The sequence below is a fragment of the Lepidochelys kempii genome, chromosome 9 (genome assembly GCF_965140285.1).
Source record: "Lepidochelys kempii isolate rLepKem1 chromosome 9, rLepKem1.hap1, whole genome shotgun sequence".
Lineage (NCBI taxonomy): Eukaryota > Metazoa > Chordata > Testudines > Cheloniidae > Lepidochelys > Lepidochelys kempii.
The window spans coordinates 102,364,021-102,385,137 of NC_136388.1; the positions used below are offsets into that span (position 1 = coordinate 102,364,021).

At 55.5% G+C, this 21,117-nt stretch overlaps 1 protein-coding gene across 1 annotated transcript; it reads right to left on the bottom strand.

The window, feature by feature from the left end:
• Positions 1 to 3,450: 3,450 nt before the first annotated feature.
• Positions 3,451 to 15,083, bottom strand: LOC140916834 (uncharacterized). The gene is made up of 10 exons (XM_073358720.2): positions 14,913 to 15,083; positions 13,657 to 14,775; positions 8,997 to 9,207; positions 8,689 to 8,820; positions 8,102 to 8,257; positions 7,634 to 7,738; positions 5,990 to 6,093; positions 4,741 to 4,813; positions 4,371 to 4,439; positions 3,451 to 3,710 (listed from the first exon to the last, which is right to left on the bottom strand). The coding sequence occupies exons 1-10, from the start codon at positions 15,081 to 15,083 to the stop codon at positions 3,655 to 3,657; spliced, it is 2,196 nt and encodes a 731-aa protein (XP_073214821.2). The 3' UTR covers positions 3,451 to 3,654.
• Positions 15,084 to 21,117: the final 6,034 nt, after the last annotated feature.

The window sequence follows — 21,117 nt, forward strand, 5'->3', positions numbered from 1 at the left end:
AGTTCCTTGTCCTTCAGCAGGGCACCTCTGGCAGGGATCATGGGCTGGAGGGGGGCAGGTTTACCTGCCAGCAAACGGAAAGCATCTTATGGCATTGCTCCTCTAACAACAGTGGGCAGTAATTCCCAGACTCTTCCCCCACTTTAACCTCCCACGAGGGGCAAGGACCCACTTCCCCTTCGACCCAGCTTCCCACTCCTTTATTCTGCATGCTGAGCAGCCATGGGAGCATGTACAGCCCTCAGCACCTTTCCCTTGGCTCAGGGCAACCCCTCCAACCCCCCTTAGCTCAGGTGACAGAACTGCCCAGCCAGCTCCCTCCCTCGCCTGCCACGCCTTCATGGTAGCGGAGCAGCAGACTGAGAATGACTGCAGCAGACCTCCCCAGCGGGCTGACCGGAAGCTGCAGAAGTTCAGCCCCAAGGTGCTAGATTCAGAACATATGGTAATGGGTTAGTCCGGAGCCTGCCAGGCCCTCCCTTCCCAACAACTGCAGCTCCTGCTCACATGGCTGCATGCCCTGCCCTGCCTATGTTCCCAGCCTCGCTCTTCTAGCCGGGCGCTGCTCCCACGAGCACCTCTGCCTTTGCTTCCAGGCCGCCCTCGCAACACGGGCCCAGCCTGGCAGGCACCCTCGGCATTCACACCCTCCCGAGGCCTGCAAGAAGGCAGCTAGCCAACAAGTGGGTCAAGGAGCCAGTGGGAGCATCAGGTATCTAGGAGGCATGGCCAGGCTCCAGCGGCTCATTCCCTTGTCATCTGGCTGCTTGTGCTCTTTGGGGCAGCAACTGGCCCTTCCTTTTTTTGTTTCCACAGCAGAGAGCAGAGCATGGGAGCTGACGGCCATCAGCAGCAACTCGGCGCAGTCCAGGCTGCTCTCAGCCAGCTGACCTGCGCCTGGGGGCTTTACTCACAAGAGTCTGGGCCCTGGGCCTGCTTCTCTTACGGGCAGCTGGAGCAGGGTGCCACAGGAGGGGCAAAGGCACCTCCGCTGCTTTCAGTTCCCTCTTGCACGCCAGGAGGGCGAGTTCTGGGCACTGATGCAGCAGCTGGAGGGAACAAAGAGCTGGTCAGTAAGTGACCGGTTCAGCCCCCTACTGAACAAAAATACCTGGCCTTGTTTCATACTGAAGATGACTGTGTGGGTTCCATAGACACTGAAGTGAAAAATCAAATCCTGAGATGGGGGCGGGTTGTTTCAGTCGTTCCAAAGTCACTTTATTTTGTCCTAATCTATTTGCCGAATAAGCTCAGGGCCCTGCATAATGCCCCTTTGTGCAAATTTCCCATTCCTCAGACATTCTCCCAGCTCTAGAGCAGAGAACAGGGCAGGCAGGGAACAGGCTCGGCAGGGAACAGGCTCAGGGCTGCCTGGCAGGAGGTTCTGAGGCAGCCCCAGAAGATGGCCCCGCTGAGCAGGCACAGGTCCTGGCTTGTGGAGTGAGGCATTTGGAGCCAGCGCAGGGGGAGAAGAGGGACTCAGTGCAGCAGTGGGCGAGTCTGACCAGCTGCAGTGCCCTGGAGAGAAGTCACGTCCGAGGAACGCTGTGGGTGGACGAAGGAGAAGCTAGGAGAAAGCACCAGCAGGATTTGACAACACGGCTGGGAAGCAGGGCCACCCAGCAGGCCTGAGGCGGCCAGTCCAAGCCTCTGGTGTTTCTGCAGCACCCAGCCATGCGCCAGCTGGATGTGCTCTACTGCCCAAGCCTAGGGAGCTAAGAACCGGGCCCGGCTGGATAGAGCAGTGGCCGTGCCCCAGCCTGTAGACGAGGCCTAGCTGAGGCCACACATCTGACTGATCTGCCCACCCCTGGCCAGGCTCACCAGGACAACCTTCCACACAGGAGAAGCTGCCCTGGCTTCCTCCAGCCTCACGCCCAGGGCAGCTGAGCACAGCAGGTCAGAGGCAGCCGGGTCTGAAGCCCTTCAAGCCCCAGAGCGAGGCTCAGGGTGCGTGTTCTGGCTGGAAGGCGACTAGCACAAAGTGCTGCTGTGCCACGATCTCAGAGCCCACCTGGTGGGGGGGGGGGAGCAGCAGAGCCCCAGCCCCCCCAGGGCCTTTCCACTCACCCCCCGTGAGCAGTCCCCTGCTGTGGTCACACAGGAAAGGGCACAAGTACAGCACGAAGAGCTGACTGGGGGGGACATGTTCCTGGAAATCTAGTGCAGGGAGGAGTCAAGCCAGCCCCCAGAGACACTGGATGAGTGACAGAAGTGCTCTCACCTTCCTGGCCAGTTTCACAGAAGGCTTTCTTTGCCAGGCAGCATCACACTGCCCTCTCTGGCTTTAACCAGAACTAGCTGGCTCCCTTCTAGGCCCAGCCTCTGCCAGCAACCAGGACTGGGCACGAGTGGCAGCAGCCGCACGGACAGAAATCTAAGCAAAGCTCTGAAGGAAGGTAACAGTGACTGGGGCTGCAGGCCAGGCACCTCCTCTGCTCCAGGGCAGCGATCCCAGCTATACAGCTTGCAGAGACCTTCCTAGGCTGGAGGCTAATGCTGCATGAGACATGCTGGCTGTTTGCCTGCCCCTTGGAAGGGATTAGTAATCCCTCTACCAAGAGGCCTAGGCATGCCCCACTGGAGGAGGGAGTTCAGAGAGGAACACATAGGCCTCCCACTCCTTTATCTCGTGTCTCCGAGTGGGACGCCAGAAGAAGCCCAGGCAGAGAAGACATCTCCCCTTGCCCCCCCATGCTGCCTCTCCCTCCACAGGCACAGTGCTAGCAGACGGGACTTTGACTTCTCCTTGCTCAAGGCTGGAACCAGCTAGGGGCAGAAGCTTCACCCACCCCCAGTTCAGCTGCAGGAGGCTTAGAAGATGCTGTGATGACCCCATGCCGGCCACCACCCTGGGACATTTCCTCTAACAGGGAGGAAGTGAGGGGTCTATGGCCTCTCTCCCCTGCCCACCCCCAGGGTGCCAGCTGAATGGGTCAGACCCAGGGCTGGGAGAGACAGGCACCCTCAAGAGTGCAGAGGAGAATTCCTTGAAGCCCAAGCAGCTAGCACTGCTAGAGGCAGTCTGTCCTCACTCCCTGCTCAGCTGACAGACGCTGTGACGTGAGTGAGGGCCACAGAGGGACCCGCAGCCCAAAGGTCCGTGGGTACCAGCCCCACAGCAGAGTACCTCACACCACACCTGTAAGGACCTCGCAGGGAAGCTGTGACAAGGGAGCTGTGCCCAGGGCAGGTGCTCTATGGGACCCCATGTACCACAGACACCCCAGGCTGCCTCAGGACAAGACAACAGGACCCAGTTTACAATGGGGCCATGTCCAGAGCAGTACTTCCTGTGTTAGGTACTGGCTACAACCAAACCTGGGGGGCTCTTTCCAGCCAGTCCTGCCAGGAGCACAAGGCCCTGCAAGGCTGCAGCCCCCCCGGCCAGGGGGGTTAACATGCCACAGGGAGCAGCAGGAGGGCTCTGCAGCACCAAGGGGAAGGAAGAGAACTTTATTTACTTTTAAAAAACAAAAGCCACAATTAAGAGTCCCCATCCCCCCCACAGGTGTCCGTGAGAACAGTCACCGCTCGCTCCCAGCACTGGGCTGCAGGGTTTTCCTTCAGGCTCTCCAGAGCAGCGCACCCCTGCGAGGAGCCTGCTAGACGGGTTCTTGTAACAGGCAGACACAGACCCTCCATGCTTCACTGTCACTCGCCTTCCAAGGCACAGGCCTGTTTCTCTCCCCAGCCCTCTGAGAGGGAGCCTGGGGGAGGGGGGAACAAACAAGGGCATCATGAGACAAGAGAGACAGAGTGAGTCACTGCTACTCACTCCAGTCACTTTAGCACATGCCTGGGTCTGAGGTAGCCACAAGCAGGGCCGGGGGGCATGGAGAACTGCTGGCACCGTGCCAGACAAGCAAGCCAGCTGCCCGGTAGCACGAAACCTTAACTCCTGGCCTAGTCTGCACAGTGGCGCTCCCGTTGCCTACAGGAAGGGCACAGCAGGAAGGGTATGGAGACTCCAGCACAGCCTGGCCTACCCGTGAGGGAAAGGCACAGGACCCCAGCCCAGGGAGGCTGGTACAAGACAAGATGCTCCCAGCTCCTGAGCCAACTCTCTGCAGGGGCAGGAGGCATTGGGCTAAGGACAGCACCTCATCCTGGGCACTGTAAGGGAGTGCATGGTCTGTCTGCCCCGAGGGCAGGGGGTGCACTCACTGGCTCTGGTCCACAGTGGGCTTGTGGGGTGACCCCACACACAGTGCTCTAGCTGCTAGGCGAGGGGTGAAGCTGCGGGACTAACTCTCCCCATGTGCTGGGATCATAGTGCCACCTTTCCTCATGCAAGGAGGGGGCTTTGGGAAGGTTGGCAAGAGGGATTTCCAGGGGCATGGCCACTGTCAGAGGAGGGGATCACCTACCTGCCCTCAGCTGAGCCTCCAGGGAGGAGATCGTCCTTCGATAGGCTTCACATTGGGCATCTCTTGCAGCTGAGGAACAGGGGAGAGTTCAGCATGTGCCCAGCCAGCCCCTGGCAGAGCGCCCAATGGGGATGCTTGTGGGCAGAGGGGAAGGGAGCCCGAGGGCAGGATTCTTGTGGTTGTTTCCACTGCACGGGATAGAGACAATGGCTCAGTGCCCAACTGCAGCATGGTTCCCGGGGCTCCCAGGAACTGGAGGGGGGCACCCCCACCCCACACAGGGGCCATGCTTCAGCAGCAGCACTCCAGCTCCCATGTACACGTTAGCATGGCCCAGTCTAGGAGGGGGAGGGGTTTCCGCCCCACGTACCAAGCTCATTCTTCACTCTTTGCAGCTCACTCCTTACTCTCTGCAGCTCCTGGGAGAGCAGCTGACCTGGAAGCTGACAGAGAAAGGCTGTTCACCACCAACCAGGGAAGCCAGCGAGATACAAGCCGTTCTGCTGCCCCTTGCCTAGTGCACTTTGATGCTGCAGGGGTCTGGAGCAGAGTTTCATAGGGGGACCCTGGTGTCCAGCCCCACCCAGGAAGGGACCAGAACAGCCCATGGCACCATGACAGTCTGTAGCTGGCACATGCCCAATGGAAGTAATTCCTTGGGAAGTGGGAGCTTTGAGCACCAGAGGTGGACATGGCATTGCATAGGGGAGAGGGGAGAGGGCAGAGAGCGGACATGGCCCCATCACCACAGCGTCGGGCACCTCCCAAGCGTTTAGAAGAACATTGTTCCCATCTGCTTGGCTTGTAGTCTGTCTGGGGCATGTGAACAGGGCAACATGTCTGGGCAGAGCCAAGTCAAAGCAATGGTCCTGCATGGAGTCAGGGCTCCTCCCCCTTGCAGCAGAGCTCCATGGCCTGTGCCCAGTTCCTATGACATTTCTGTCCCCTGTGGCCACCAGCATCTCCCACTGGGGAGACTCCCAGGCAGGGCTTTCGTTAGCAGGACGAGTGCAGCTCCAGGGCTCTATGGAGTAGGGAGCCACTGCTGAGAGCAGCACTGGGACGATGTGTTCATGGAGATCAGAACTGCCTGGCCCCTGGTGCACCTTGGACCAGCTAGTGAGTGGCTTCAGCCCTCAATTTTCAGAGTGGCAGCAGTCGAGCCTCCAGGACACACACATCGCCGTGGCCAGTTTGTGTCCATTGGCCGGAACATGGAGTCCTGCCTAGTCACATAGATGTGGGTGGTTTTTGCCATTGTGGGATCTGGGCGTCTAGCAGCGGTAGGAATCTGGGGGTTCCAAGGCTGCTGACGACTAAGGGTGGGAGTTCAAGGAGAGGAGAATGCTCTGAAGCTCTTCCTTCCTCTCCAAGTCTCACCTCACTGGTACCTGGGTGCAGCTTTGGGAGCTGCTCTGCATTCAGCCCCAGCCTGGCCGAAAGTCACAAGAGCCCCTGCCCTAAAGGGCCCGTGTTTTAAAGGCTCAGGTATCCCAGGGCCCATCCCAGTCCCACAGAGCACCTCCTTCATCCCACCATTCCTCTGGCCCTGCTGCGCCACACCCCAGACGCCTTCTGAGAGCTGTGCTGAGTAACGCCAGAAGACGGCTGGTTGTTACCTGCATAGAGGGCGCTGCACCTCCACTCTCCAGGGCAGAGTCAGGGAGGAAACTACTGAGAGGAGCTAGGGAATTCCCACCTGCCTGAGGCTGGGCCATTCCACCTGCAAAGAGAGACTCAGACATGGTGCAGAACTAACCACGCCCATCTGCTCTCCTGTCCTCCCTCCCCACCCGCACAAGCCTTGCTCCAAGCACCTGGATCGGGGCGGGTCCCAGGCTCGCCCTGCCCACCCGTGCTGCAGTGTGAACAACTGCCACTCACCGCACAGGACAAGTCTTTGTTCCAGCACGGGGCATTTTCTTGGGATGCTGCTGCCCTCCGCTGGAAAGAAGTTGCACCTGCACCACTTAAAACTTCCCCTCAAATTGCCCATGGGCATCCGAGGACGAAAGCTCATGCTCAAATAAATGTGTTAGTCTCCAAGGTGCCACAAGTCCTCCTTTTCTTTTTGCGAATACAGACTAACACGGCTGTTACTCTGAAAATCTTTATACTGGTTACTGTTCAGATGCCCCAAATGCCTTCACCAAGGCTAGTCCAATTCTACCAAGGGATGGGAACAGCAGAGCAATGCCCCAAGCATCAGTGCAGTTCTTTGGCAGAGCAGAGAATTATCCTGAAGGGCTGTTGGAAAGGGCCTGCCACCCAGAGCATGGCCCCTGGAGGATGGGGCATTGCATAGGAGGGTGGGATCACTCCAGAGCTGCAGCCTTTGGGGAAGGCCCTGCCTCCTGCCCCAGAGCAATCTGGAGACAAGATCTGGCAGTTCCAACCCTGCCAATCTCAGCTGCACAAAGGGCGATACAGGCTCCGGCCCCAAAGGCGTGGAAGAGTCCGCTGGCTTAGTCAGGGAACTAACAGGTTTCAGAGTAGCAGCCGTGTTAGTCTGTATCCGCAAAAAGAAAAGGAGGACTTGTGGCACCTTAGAGACTAACCAATTTATTTGAGCATAAGCTTTCGTGAGCTACAGCTCACTTCATCGGATGCATTCAGTGGAAAAAAGCTGAAGTGAGCTGTAGCTCACAAAAGCTTATCCTCAAATAAATTTGTTAGTCTCTAAGGTGCCACAAGTCCTCCTTTTCTTTTTTCAGGGAACTAAGTTTCTCATTGTTTACTGGCAGAGATTTGCTGTCTTTCCTCCCCTTCAGGAGCAGAGCTCAGCATGGACTCTCCTGCCAGGAGCCCACGGAGGATGTGGAGATGGGCCCCAAACACACTGTCATTTGCCAGCTCCCCTTTAGCCCTGGCCAGCAAATCAGAGAATCTCAGGAGCCACAAACATGGGTAGGAGCCTTAAGCAGCCAGTGGCTGGCCCAGAGCAGCAGCGCTGAAGGGGTGGGGTGGATGATAGATGCCAGGTAGGAGCCTTAAGCAGCCAGTGGCTGGCCCAGAGCAGCAGCGCTGAAGGGGTGGGGTGGATGATAGATGCCAGGTTTGTGTACTGTCTAATCATTTCAGGCCCCCCATCCCTGAAAGGCTCCCTAATTCCAGTGGAAGGATAAGGTGTGCCTTAGCGCCAGAAGCAGACCTGGTGAAGGAACCACTCAGACAGGAGTTCCTGCTCCCTTTGCCAAGAACCCAGCCCCCGGACTGCTAACCACGTCTCACAGCATCCCAAAACCACTGAACTGCTCACTCACCTGCACTGGGTAAGTTTTGCCCCACAGGTTTGTCCTCAGTGTCTACAGAGAGCCCTTCTCCTCCACTGGGCTCCAGGGCTTGTGCAGCTGCTGCTGAGTTAGTGTCTAGAAAGCGAAGGTGAAGGGTGTCAGCCTCTGCCCAGGTAGCGTCAAGACAGTGGGATCTGTCCTAACCAGGACACTCCATGATGAAGCCTTCGACTGGAGCTCCAGGCTGGGAGAGCCCAGCAGGGCCCTGGGGAAGGAGGCTCAAAGGAGCACTTCTGCTTCACTCTGGGCAGCCCTTTGCGGAGCCAGCATCCACCCCCCGCCCCGGGAATCAGCCCGATTCTCTGGAGACAGGGGAGGAGATGGATAATCTGACCTACCCCTGCGGCTCTCGGTGCTGCCCTGACCCCCTCTGTCTACCAGCCCTGCCTGCAGCAGGGAGGCACCAGGACTGAGAGTCCCTTCCCTGCCCAGACCTACCTTTACCTAGGCGAGCTCGCTTGGGGGAAGGGAGCCTTTTGGGGGAGGCTGTTGACCTCCCTGTTGGTCTCAGCCGGGAGTGTGGAGCCCTGGCAGGAATCGCAGCAGTGGCAGCCCTTCGAACAGGCAGCTTGTTGCAGCCAAGTTTGGCGACACCTGCTGAGGAGGTGAGGAGTGTTAGCCTGGAGGAGATCTAGCCCAGCTGCGGAGGGGCTGGCCCCAGAGTAGCGACGCCAGGGACTGGAGCATGCGCGTATGCAGCCTCAGTGCTTAGCCATGCTCCTCACCCTCTGCCCCCTAGCCTCCGACCCCACCTCAGGAACCCCACGGCCTCCCCGCCCAGAACGCAGCACTCTCACTACACAGTGAGCTCAAGGCGCAGAGAAAGCAAGGCCGGGAAGACCACGGCAGCTCACAGACCACCACAGAGCTGGAGCTAGGATCCAGCACAGGAATCCCAAGACAAGTGAGCAGGCACCTTCCGTTCCCAGCCCATGCGGCTCTCCCGATGAGCATTGAGGGCGCTCCCCCATCTCCCCCACAACGCTGCTCCCTGCTCTGCACCCAGCAGGATTACAGGCAGTTACTTTCAGTCTCTTTGTCCTGGGGGCTGGATCTGGCTCCTGGATACCCAGTGGGAAGAGAGCATGCTGGCTGCAGGGTCCCATTGGTGTGCTCCACGCTGCTGGGTCTGGGCTTCATTAGTCTTATCCTGGTACCTGGAGATGAGAAGAAAAGGAGAACAAGGATTTCACAGCCCCAGAGGGCAGCCAGGGAAGCTGAAAAGTCCAGCCAGGGCACTGCCACAGACAGCAGCTGGCCTCGCCATCAGGTCAGAGCCTCCTTCCCAGCCTCTCCCCAACACTACTGGCCTCCTTTCATTGAGTCTGCTCACCTTGGTGAGTTGGGAGTTTGGTTCCAGGAGCTCCAGCCTCTTTGCTCATGCAGAGGATCCCTGGAACCAGAGAAACCCGGGATCCCATGAGCAAGGGTCTGCTGCCACTACTGAGTCCTGGGAGTTTGGCAGGAGGCCGGAGGGATGAGGGGCACTTGTCACTGCAAGGTAGCTTTGTAGCACTCCGCTTCACAGTGCCGCTGGCAGGGAGCTAGAGCCAGACAGATGAGCCTTGGATTAGACCCTGGTGGCAAGCAGGAAGGCAGGGCAGGCCTCTCCTTCCCCCTCCCCTGCTACCATTCATATGCAGGCTCAGACCCCGAGCCTGTCCAATCCCACCTCCGGAAAGGCAGCCAGCCCAGGGGTTGCTCTGGTGGACTCTTCTGCCTCCTGAACACCCTCTGGCCTGGAGTCCATGGCTCACTCCCACCCGCCGCTGGAAAAGGAGCAGCCCTTCTGAAATGGCATTTCATAGCATCATAACAGCAATAAACCAGGTCTCCAGAGAAGCACCAGGAACCTGCGGATGGCCAGTCCCAAGCCCTCTGCTCCCCCTGCTACTCCTTGTGCGACTGCCAAGGCTCCCCCTGCATGGGGAGCTTCCACAGTGGAGTCACCCCCCACATATCTTGGGTTTAAGCCTAGGCCAGCTTTTGAGAGGTCCATAGCCCCAGTCTTAGTATCCACCCACGTGTACCGGCTTTCCTCAAACCAACTGTCTCACCAACTCCTAGCTCCACCACAAGGTACTCCAGTTCACAGATCCAAACCAGGGTGTTCTAAGGGTCAACATAAGCCAAAGTCCCCCACCTCTAACTTCACATTCATCCTCCCCGAGCCACCAGGGCAGGGCTGCTTTGCCTTCAAGTGTCCCCCACAACAGTAGAAGGTCAGCCACCCATCCCTTGGGTAACCAGGTCACCCTGTCATTGCCCATGCTACCTAGATTCAATCCAGCTCAGGTAGGCTGGCCATGCACAACTTTTGCTGTGTAGACAGACCAAGATCTAGCATCCCATCTGACAGTATCCCGTACCACGTGCTTCAGAAAGTGTGAGCCCCCCTCGTGAGGAATTATGGAGTAGCTCCTTCCCCACCCCAGGCAGACATGCTCTGAAGCACAATGGTAGACATCCAGCTCCTCCATGGACTGGTTGGGCAACCCGCATTCTCCCTACCCCCAGTGGATCCACCTGTGGGTGGAGCAAGAGAGGCACAGCCTCCCTGACTCAGTGTCTTCTCCCCAGCTCCTGACTTAACTCTCTTTCCTCAGTTCAAAAAGAAAAGGAGTACTTGTGGCACCTTAGAGACTAACCAATTTATTTGAGCATGAGCTTTCATGAGCTACAGCTCACTTCATCCTCAGTTCAGTTATTCTCCCAGAAACATGGGCATGTTCCTCCCAAGGGTGTCAATTGGGGGGGCAGGAGCCCCCGCTCTGGGTTTCATACAGGGGATCTGCAAGCTCCCAGACTGAGCTCTTGACATACCCGAATCCTGTGCTGTAGTTTACACTGACCATGTTACAGCACAGCCATGCTGCTGCAGCTGCGCTGTGACGGGGGCAGCGTAATCACGCTTTATGGGGGGGGGGGAGGAGAAGAAGAAGAGGAGAGACGGACAGGACACGAGCTGAGCTCTCCTGGCAATAAACGACAGCTACCCCGAACGAGGGGCGGTCGCTTTATCACTGGGACAAAGCGTGGTCTATACTGACGCTTTTCAGCGCTAAAACTTTTGTCCCTGAATGAGTTTTAGGGCTGAAAGTGACAGTGTAAACACAGCCTTGGTGTGAAATGTGAGTTCTGCAGAGGAGAGGTGCCCCTGGGGCAGCGAGTCACTATTGTGTTTACAAACAGAGACAGGGTGATTAAGATCAGAAAGGGCTGGTGATTAAATGAAGGGTATGGATGTTTAGATGTAAAAGAGGAATCCCTCCACGGAGGGGGAGAGGTTGTTTTAGAGAGAACAAGGGGTGGGGGGAGAATTCAGAAAAAATACAGCAAAGCACTGAGCCCAGGTGACATTCAGAAAAGGGGGAGGTTTGGGGGTGCAGGTGAAAAGAAGGGGTCAGACCCAGGGCAGGGCTAGCAGTGTATAGAGGAGTGCCCACTCTTCCTGCGGTACTTATGTGGCCTCATCAGCATAGTATCTAAGGGAATGTCTACACTGGAAACTTCAAAGCTCTGCCACGGGAACCCTCTCCTGGTGATCCACCTCGAGGTGATTGGCTCCAAGCTCCCAGCGCTCTACACTAGCGCTTTAAAGCGCTCAGACTTGCTGCACTCAGGGGGGTGATTTTTCACACCCATAGCCAGCAAGTTAGAGTGCTATAAAATGTAAGTGTAGACAAGCCCTTAAGACTGCGCCTCACAAGGTCTAACCTATTTCTCCTCCCAGCCCCTCAGTGAAGTCGAGCAGTGCTGTTATCCCCATTGTACAGGTGGGGCACTAAGGCACACACAAACTAAAGGCCAGATTTTCAAAGGTATTTAGGCACCTAGCAAGATTTTTCAAATGCACTTAGAAGTTCTGGTTCTTTGTAACCCCACTAGATGCCTAGCAGCATCTTTGGGTGCCTAAAAGTCTTAGAAATTCTGTCCTTAAAGCACTGGCCTGGGGTCAGACAGGAAGTCCATGGGGTAAGTAGAACCCAAGTTTTTCAGAGCTAGCTCCCTATCCAGTAGACCAGCTACTTTCTCTTCTGTATGCTTTTGGGGGTGGGAGGGGAAGAGGAGAGAAGAGGACTCTGATAGATGGGAGCAAAACCAAGGTGGCCAGTTCTCTGAGACTCCAGCAAATGGTCTCAGGAGGTTGGGATGGAGGTCATGGTTGACAGCATGAAAATCAGCACAGATGTTAGGAAGGCTGGAGAAAGAGTCAGATGAGAGGAGCTCATTTAACTCCCAAGGGAGGGGGGGGGCAGGTTCTGTCCCATGCTGGCTTGTAGAGCAATGGCTGCTGTGCAATTTTACATTTTAACTGAAAACCATTTTGTTTTGTCATTTTTTGTTCTGAGTTTCAGAAAAGGAAGGAATGAGAAAGTATCGTCAAATTCTTAGGGTTTCAGCTGTATCCAGGCCAATTCCACAACAAAGAACAGAAACTGCATCCACAGAGTTCATAAAGTTGACCATTATTGTCATGATTTGTATTATTCACTGGACACCATCTGTGTGCTCAGCACTGTTCAAAATATGCCAGAAAATCCAGTCCCTGAGCATCTAAGCTGTGTAACTCTGGATAAGATTAACAAATTTATTTGAGCATAAGCTTTCGTGAGCTACAGCTCTCTTCATCAGATGCATCCGATGAAGTGAGCTGTAGCTCACGAAAGCTTATGCTCAAATAAATTTATTAGTCTCTAAGGTGCCATAAGTACTCCTTTTCTTTTTGCGAATACAGACTAACACGGCTGCTACTCTGAAATCTGGATAAGATGGCTCAGATATTTAAGTGTGAAGTGTATAGTTATTGATCGCACATATTATCACATGGTCACTGTGACGTTTATATCTATGAATGGAGGCACTGATGGAAACAGAAGTTTTACTGGATTACGGACTAGAAGATTTGACCCTCCAATGTTCTTTCAAGAGGAAGAGCTGCCCAGAGCTCCTGTGCCTGTTTATTTCCCTTTCCTGCCTGCAGTGGCCCTGATAGACCTCAGAAGTCTCAATTTTTTTCCTCAACTTTAAAATATAGAATTTTCTTAGTGTTTGGATTTAAATAGTCTCCTGTGAGAACTGCAACTCAGTCACTGTGGTGCTGTGTTTCAGAGCCTTCTGGAAAGTAACGAGCCTTTAAACAGAAATAAAAGCTGTGTTACCAAGGCTCATGATTTTGTCATGAGTCTCATGATAATTGTGACTCCAAGTGCACCCTAAAGGCTCAAAAAGCAGAAAGCAAATAAAAAGAACCCCAAATCTGTTATTTTTACATAATCTCATGATTTTAAAGCCAATCTCGTGATTTTAAAGCCAATCTCGTGATTTTAAAGCCAATCTCGTGATTTTGAGCCTGATTCATGACTTTTGACCATTTGGGATTAGCAACACTGTGAAAGTGACTTGAAAGTGTCACTTTCCCTCCTGTTTAAGGTCAGTTTCTAGTCTATTATTTGTAGTGAGGTAACACCCCAACAGCCCTAGGCAGGTGCAGTAGAAATTCAGGGGGCTTTGCTCCAGTAGGATGTTTCCAAAGTTAAATGATCTATTCCAAGCTTGATGAACTGCAAAAAAGTGATAGAAAGTCATCTAGATTTTTCTGCAATGGTTGTATTTAAGAGTTAGTAACAAAGAACATACATTAAAATTTTAAACCTAACCAGTGTCCCTTAAGTGACTTGACAGAAGATGTGAGAACAAGTTAGTATTGGAGCTGAGTGGGTCTAGTATATAAACAAACATAGGAATTAGATACAGTGCTCCTATCAGCTAATTTCTAAATTACCTGCACAAAAAAAAACACCCTAGAGTTCCCAGGTGCCTAAGTAACCCTTGGAATCATGTTTGAAGTTGACCCCCCAAAAATCTGAAATGGCTCCTGGGCCCTCCCTCACGCTGCTCCTATGGGATACTGAAGTAAGGGGCAGTTGGAAGAGGCACTTGGCATTACTAGGCAGCAGGAAGCTGGAGCACACCCCCCCACACACACTTACTTGGGCAGCAGGCTGGGTCTCCACGTTGGACCCCTGGCTTGTTTTTCCAGTGGCAGCTGCTTTCTGCATGCTGGGTCGGGAGTTACCTAGAGACAGTCTTGTTGCTTTCCCCTCCAAGGAGATGCCTCTGCTCCTTGGAGGCAGGCCTGCTCTCAGCAGCTCTCGAGAAGCTCTCCGAGATTCAAAGGAAGCGAGGGCCCGACTCCTGCTTGTTCTTGGGGTGGTAAAGGCCAGGGGCAGTGATTTGACAGCAGCTTGGCCTTCAGCACTGGTACAGCTTCTAGAAGACACAGGCAATGCAGTACTCCTCTGAGGTGGTTTGAGAGTGACCTTGCCACAGGACTCTTCAGGTAGGTTCCCGCACTTGGGCATGGGGCTCCGGGTCACCTTGGGTGCTGCAGATTTCCAGCCAGCCTGACCTGGGCAGGCTAGCGCTCTGGGCATCGAACGCCTAGAGGGGTTTGGGTCCCTCTCTTCCAAGTCATCTCCTAGGGGACTACCTGTCACAAAGTGAAACTTTGCCGGTCCCATCAGCGGCGTGGAGGTCGCAAAGGAGCCGGAGCCGACAGAGACCGCGCTTTCGTTGGAGGCGAGGTCCAGCTCGTGGGTTCTATAAGCAGCCCGGCTCCGCTCCAGATCATCGACCGCCGAGTCCTTGAGGCTGGACAGCTCGGCCAGTAGCTCCCTTTCCGCAGCCAAGCTCACGGCCGACCCAGGCGGGCGCGCCGCGGAGATCTCGAAGGTCGCCTGCCCGAGGGGAGCGCCGGCCCGAGCCGGCCCCCGGAGCTCGGCGCTCAGAGCCCGCAGACCGGGCAGCCCCCTCCGCCCCGCATCCCCCGCGCCCTTCCCGGGCCCGGCCGCCCCCGGGCTCCGGCCGCCGGCCGCCCCGGGCTCGCGGCCCGCCCGCCGCTCCCCCAGCGGGGACCAGGGCGCCTCCAGGGGCAGGGGCTCGGCCGCGATGCCGGAGAGCTCGGGGCCCGGCCGCGCCAGCTGCCGCGCGATGGCCAGGCACTCGGCCGCGAAGAAGCTGCGGAAGAGCGGGGTCTCGGGGGAAGCCGCCGCCCGCTGCCCGCCGCCCGCCGCCCCCGCGAGCCCGGCGAGCTCCGCCGCCGCCGCCGCCTCCCACAGCGGGCTCAGGCGCCGCGGCCCCCCCGCCCCGGCCGCCGCCCCGCGCCCGCCCCCGCCCCCCGGGGGCCCCTCCGCGGGGCTCCCCCACGCGTGCGCGGCCCCGGGCGGGGGGGGCGGCTCCGTCATGCCGCGGACACGCGCGACGCGCCCAGCTGCGAGCGGCGCCCCGGGGAGCTGGGGGCCTCCGCCCGCCCCGCGTTCATACGCCGCTTCTCACGGCTATTGGGCGCCTCGCCACCAATCAGCGCCCTCCCTTCCCTCAGCCAGTCGCCGCGCAGCGCCTCTGGGCACGTGCCCATTGCTCACCAATGGGAAGGGGGATCGCTGCGCGAGGGGAAGGCCCTTGGCCAATGGGAGTGGCCGCCGTCACGGGTGGCCCGGGCCTCTAGTTCCCCCTGGCGGGGCGGAGGTGTGTTCCCAGGCGGTGCTGGGGGGGGGGCTGTTCCCAGGCGGAGCTCGGCGGCGGGGGGGGTGGGGGGGGTGTTTCCAGGCGGAGCTCGGCGGCGGGGGGGGGTGGGGATGGGGGTGGTGGGGGGGGGGTGTTCGCAGGCGGAGCTCGGCGGCGGCGGGGGGGGTGGGGTGTTCCCAGGCGGAGCTCGGCGGGGGGTGGGGGTGGGGGGGGTGTTCCCAGGCGGAGCTCGGCGGCGGGGGGGGGGTGGGGATGGGGGTGGTGTTTCCAGGCGGAGCTCGGCGGGAGGGGGGGTGGGGATGGGGGTGGGGGGGGTGTTCCCAGGCGGAACCCGGCGGTGGGGGTGGGGGTGTGGGGGGGTGTTCCCAGGCGGAGCTCGGCGGGGGGTGTTAGTGGCCCTGGGCAGGGGTCAGCATTTTCTTTACAAGCAGAGGCAGGGTGAGTACGGTCAGAAAGGGCTGGTGATTAAACTAATGATCGGAAAGTCTAGCTGGTAAACTGGAATCCCTGGGCGGGACACCCCCAAGGCAATAACGGGAACGGGCGTGAGGGTCAAAGGGCCAAGGTGAGGGACCCAGAAGGGGATGCCCAGCAGAGACCCCTGGACAGCGCCCGCTGCTCTGTGAAGGCGTCGAGAGGGCCGCCAGACGCTGCCCAGAGGATACGTGAACGGATAAACGAACGAAAACAGGCCCCACGGTCGCAAAGCCCCCCCCAGCCAACCTCCTCTCCCTGGTGTTGCGAATGGCCACCTTGGCCATGGCTAGGAGGAGGTTGACGAGGTGGTCCTGCGACTTCGTGGGGCCTAGGCTCGGGTGTGCGTAGATAAACAGGCGCAGGGAAAAACGCAGGCAGACCCTGAATAAAAGGCTCTGGAGGAGCTGGATGAGGGACTGGGGGCTGGCACACTGAGGGACGGCATGTGCAAGGGTCTCCCTCACGCCACGGAAGGGACAGGTTTTCGGGACAGAGGTGAACCGCACCAAGTACATGCCCGTGCTCACGGCTCCATGAAGGAGCCACCAGCTGATATTCCCGGCAAGCCGCGGGACTAAACTGGAATTTAAACTGGCCCACTGGGGTTCCCCACCCTCCACTGCTGGTAAAAGGTCCTGCCCCTTGGTATCTGGGCAGAACCCAAGGGTGGGGTAATGAGGCATGTGCAGCATGGGCACACATAGATGGTCTCTTGACGCGGTTCGGAAACGAACCGGCTGCATAGCATGCAGCCAGCTCAAGGTACAAGGAGGGGGAGGCCCGATGTGTTGAAAGAATAGTAAATATGGCAGGCGACCAGCTTGGCTTAACGGTGAAATCCTAGCGGATCTTAAACATAAAAAAAAAGCTTACAAGAAGTGGAAGGTTGGACATATAACAAGGGAAGAGTATAAAAATATTGCTTGGGCATGTAGGAATGAAATCAGGAGGGCCAAATCGCACCTGGAGCTGCAGCTAGCGAGAGATGTCAAGAGTAACAAGAATGGTTTCTTCAGGTATGTTGGCAACAAGAAGAAAGCCAAGGAAAGTGTGGGCCCCTTAATGAATGATGGAGGCAACCTAGTGACAGAGGATGTGGAAAAAGCTAATGTACTCAATGCTTTTTTTGCCTCTGTCTTCACGAACAAGGTCAGCTCCCAGACTGCTGCGCTGGGCATCACAGCATGGAGAGTAGATGGCCAGCCCTCTGTGGAGAAAGAGGTGGTTAGGGACTATTTAGAAAAGCTGGACATGCACAAGTCCATGGGGCCGGACGAGTTGTATCCGAGAGTGCTAAAGGAATTGGTGGCTGTGATTGCAGAGCCACTGGCCATTATCTCTGAAAACTCGTGGCGAACGGGGGAAGTCCTGGACGACTGGAAAAATGCTAATGTAGTGCCAATCTTTAAAAAAGGGAAGAAGGAGGATCCTGGGAACTACAGGCCAGTCAGCCTCACCTCAGTCCCCGGAAAAATCATAGAGCAGGTCCTCAAAGAATCAATCCTGAAGCACTTACATGAGAGGAAAGTGATCAGGAACAGTCAGCATGGATTCACCAAGGGAAGGTCATGCCTGACTAATCTAATCGCCTTTTATGATGAGTTTACAGGTTCTGTGGATGAAGGAAAAGCAGTGGATGTATTGTTCCTTGACTTTAGCAAAGCTTTTGACACTGTCTCCCACAGTATTCTTGTCAGCAAGTTAAAGAAGTATGGGCTGGATGAATGCACTATAAGGTGGGTAGAAAGCTGGCTAGATTGTCGGGCTCAACGGGTAGTGATCAATGGCTCCATGTCTAGTTGGCAGCCGGTGTCAAGTGGAGTGCCCCAGGGGTTGGTCCTGGGGCCGGTTTTGTTCAATATCTTCATAAATGATCTGGAGGATGGTGTGGATTGCACCCTCAGCAAGTTTGCAGATGACACTAAACTGGGAGGGAGGAGAGGTAGATACGCTGGAGGGTAGGGATAGGATACAGAGGGACATAGACAAATTGGAGGATTGGGCCAAAAGAAATCTGATGAGGTTCAACAAGGACAAGTGCAGAGTCCTGCACTTAGCAAGGAAGAATCCAGTGCACCGCTACAGATTAGGGACCGAATGGCTCGGCAGCAGTTCTGCAGAAAAGGACCTAGGGGTTACAGTGGACGAGAAGCTGGATATGCATCAACAGTGTGCCCTTGTTGCCAAGAAGGCCAATGGCATTTTGGGATGTATAAGTAGGGGCATTGCCAGCAGATCGAGGGATGTGATCATTCTCCTCTATTCGACATTGTGTTGAGGCCTCATCTGGAGTACTGTGTCCAGTTTTGGGCCCCACACTACAAGAAGGATGTGGAAAATTGGAAAACGTCCAGAGGAGGGCAACAAAAATGATTAGGGGACTGGAACACATGAGTTATGAAGAGAGGCTGAGGGAACTGCGGATGTTTAGTCTATGGAAGAGGAGAACGAGGGGGGATTTGATAGTTGTTTTCAACTACCTGAAAGGGGGTTCTAAAGAGGATGGCTTTAGACTGTTCTCAGTGGTAGCAGATGACAGAACAAGGAGTAATGGTCTCAAGTTGCAGTGGGGGAGGTTTAGGTTGGATATTAGGAAAAACTTTTTCACTAAGAGAGTGGTGAAACACTGGAATGCGTTACCTAGGGAGGTGGTAGAATCTCCTTCCTTAGAAATTTTTAAGGACAGGCTTGACAAAGCCCTGGCTGGGATGATTTAATTGGGGATTGGTCCTGCTTTGAGCAGGGGGTTGGACTAGATGACCTCATGAGGTCCCTTCCAACCCTGATATTCTATGATTCTATGAAGGTCACGGAGGTCCCCCTTCTTCGGAAGCAAGGCAAGCACAGCGTCCGCCTACATGACAAAGGGAGGCCCCTGCTCCCCAAGGACTCAGCCCAGACAGTGACAAGATCCGGGCTGAGGATGTCCCCGAACATGCAGTAGAACTCCACAGTCAGCCCGTCCATGCCTAGAGATTTATTAGTAGGCATTAGTAGTATTCTTGCCAGCAAGTTAAAGAAGTATGGGCTGGATTAATGGACTATAAGGTGGACAGAAAGCTGGCTAGATTGTCGGGCTCAACAGGTAGTGATCAATGGCTCCATGTCTAGTTGGCAGCCGGTATCAAGTGGAGTGCCCCAAGGGTCGGTCCTGGGGCCGGTTTTGTTCAATACCTTCATAAATGATCTGGAGGATGGTGTGGATTGCACCCTCAGCAAGTTTGCAGATGACACTAAACTGGGAGGGAGGAGAGGTAGATACGCTGGAGGGTAGGGATAGGATACAGAGGGACATAGACAAATTGGAGGATTGGGCCAAAAGAAATCTGATGAGGTTCAACAAGGACAAGTGCAGAGTCCTGCACTTAGCAAGGAAGAATCCAGTGCACCGCTACAGATTAGGGACCGAATGGCTCGGCAGCAGTTCTGCAGAAAAGGACCTAGGGGTTACAGTGGACGAGAAGCTGGATATGCATCAACAGTGTGCCCTTGTTGCCAAGAAGGCCAATGGCATTTTGGGATGTATAAGTAGGGGCATTGCCAGCAGATCGAGGGACGTGATCGTTCTCCTCTATTCGACATTGTGTTGAGGCCTCATCTGGAGTACTGTGTCCAGTTTTGGGCCCCACACTACAAGAAGGATGTGGAAAATTGGAAAACGTCCAGAGGAGGGCAACAAAAATGATTAGGGGACTGGAACACATGAGTTATTAAGAGAGGCTGAGGGAACTGCGGATGTTTAGTCTATGGAAGAGGAGAACGAGGGGGGATTTGATAGTTGTTTTCAACTACCTGAAAGGGGGTTCTAAAGAGGATGGCTTTAGACTGTTCTCAGTGGTAGCAGATGACAGAACAAGGAGTAATGGTCTCAAGTTGCAGTGGGGGAGATTTAGGTTGGATATTAGGAAAAACTTTTTCACTAGGAGGGTGGTGAAGCACTGGAATGCGTTACCTAGGGAGGTGGTGGAATCTCCTTCCTTAGAAGTTTTTACGATCAGGCTTGACAAAGCCCTGGCTGGGATGATTTAATTGGGGATCGGTCCTGCTTTGAGCAGGGGATTGGACTAGATGACCTCCTGAGGTCCCTTCCAACCCTGATATTCTATGATTCTATGAGATGGAGGGCTTCTGAGAACTCAGCCAGAGTGAGAGGCAGCTCCAGCTGGTCCTGGTTGCCCGCGTTGACCGTTGGGAGTTCATTCCAGAGCACTCTGCAAGCATTGGCGTCCATTGGATCCAGGGAGAAGAGGCCAGCGTAGAAGGCTCTGTCCCTTCCACGCATCTCCTCCGGATCTATGAGAGGGGTGCCGTCCTCCGCCAAAAGGCAGGTGACTTGCTTCTTTGCAGCTGAAAGTGCTTAGCACGTCACCAAATCTGGCCCAAGCTAGCAGGCTGGGCACCATGAAATTGAGGAACTCCCAGTTAGTGACCACCTGTGACAATTTGGTTAAGTGATTTACCCAGCATCACGCACAAGCATTCTATGGCAGAGGCAGGATTAAAGTCCAGGTATCCCAGGCAGCATTCAGTTGCCTCAACCATGAGACTATCCTTTCTCTTCCTCATTCGCTACACACCTTCAAATTTCTGCAACTAATGAGGCAGGGTCCTACCTTCACTACACTGATTCAGACCCAGAGCAGGCCCAGCCTGTGCACTAAGTGAAGCAGGGTCTTGTGGAAAAAGCAGTGTGATCATAAACCAGCGTAATCCTGGTGTTTCCTGTCAAGTGGTTGACAGCGAAACCTTAACCTGTTTTCTCTTTTATCTTAAATGTAATTTCTGCGGTTTAAAACAACCAAATTCCATCACATGGAAGGGTGATCAGCAGGGTTGGAACCTTTAGATCCACCACACAGACGTTTGCTACTTGAGCTAACAGAGTAACTGACAGCAGGTATAGGTTGTCATCCTCTTGGTAGACCAGCACTGGAGGGGGATGAGACACTTTGCCATGGAGTTTCCACAGATATTTGTTGACAGCAGAGAAATATTCAGGCTCAAGGTTCTGGAAGAGTATGTGGTCTAGTGTTTACAGACTCTTCTGGCCCTGGTCCCCACAGCTGGCATTCTCTGCTCAGTGTCCCCATCCGGTATCCTTATTTTGAACCTCTGACCTTCACTCTGATCCCTGTTTTTCATTAGTTGTTCCCCATAATCAGTTGGTTCCTGGTCCCATTAGGCTGGGGGAGAGGGCTTTAGCAGTGGGTGGACTTGTGCCCGCCCACTTCCTGGGTTTTCCAATAGGACCTCCGCCCATCCCCTCCACCCTATCTTTCCCCAAGTCTTCTCTTCCTAGTCTCCCTGGTTCAATCTTCCCCCTGCCTTTATCCAATTTCAGTCCCCTCCCATCTACTAGAGACCTCAATATCTTTGCCTAGCCAGTCCCAAGCTCCTGTCCTGGCCCCCGACTCCTCATTCACTTCCAATATTCTTGCCCAGCCAGT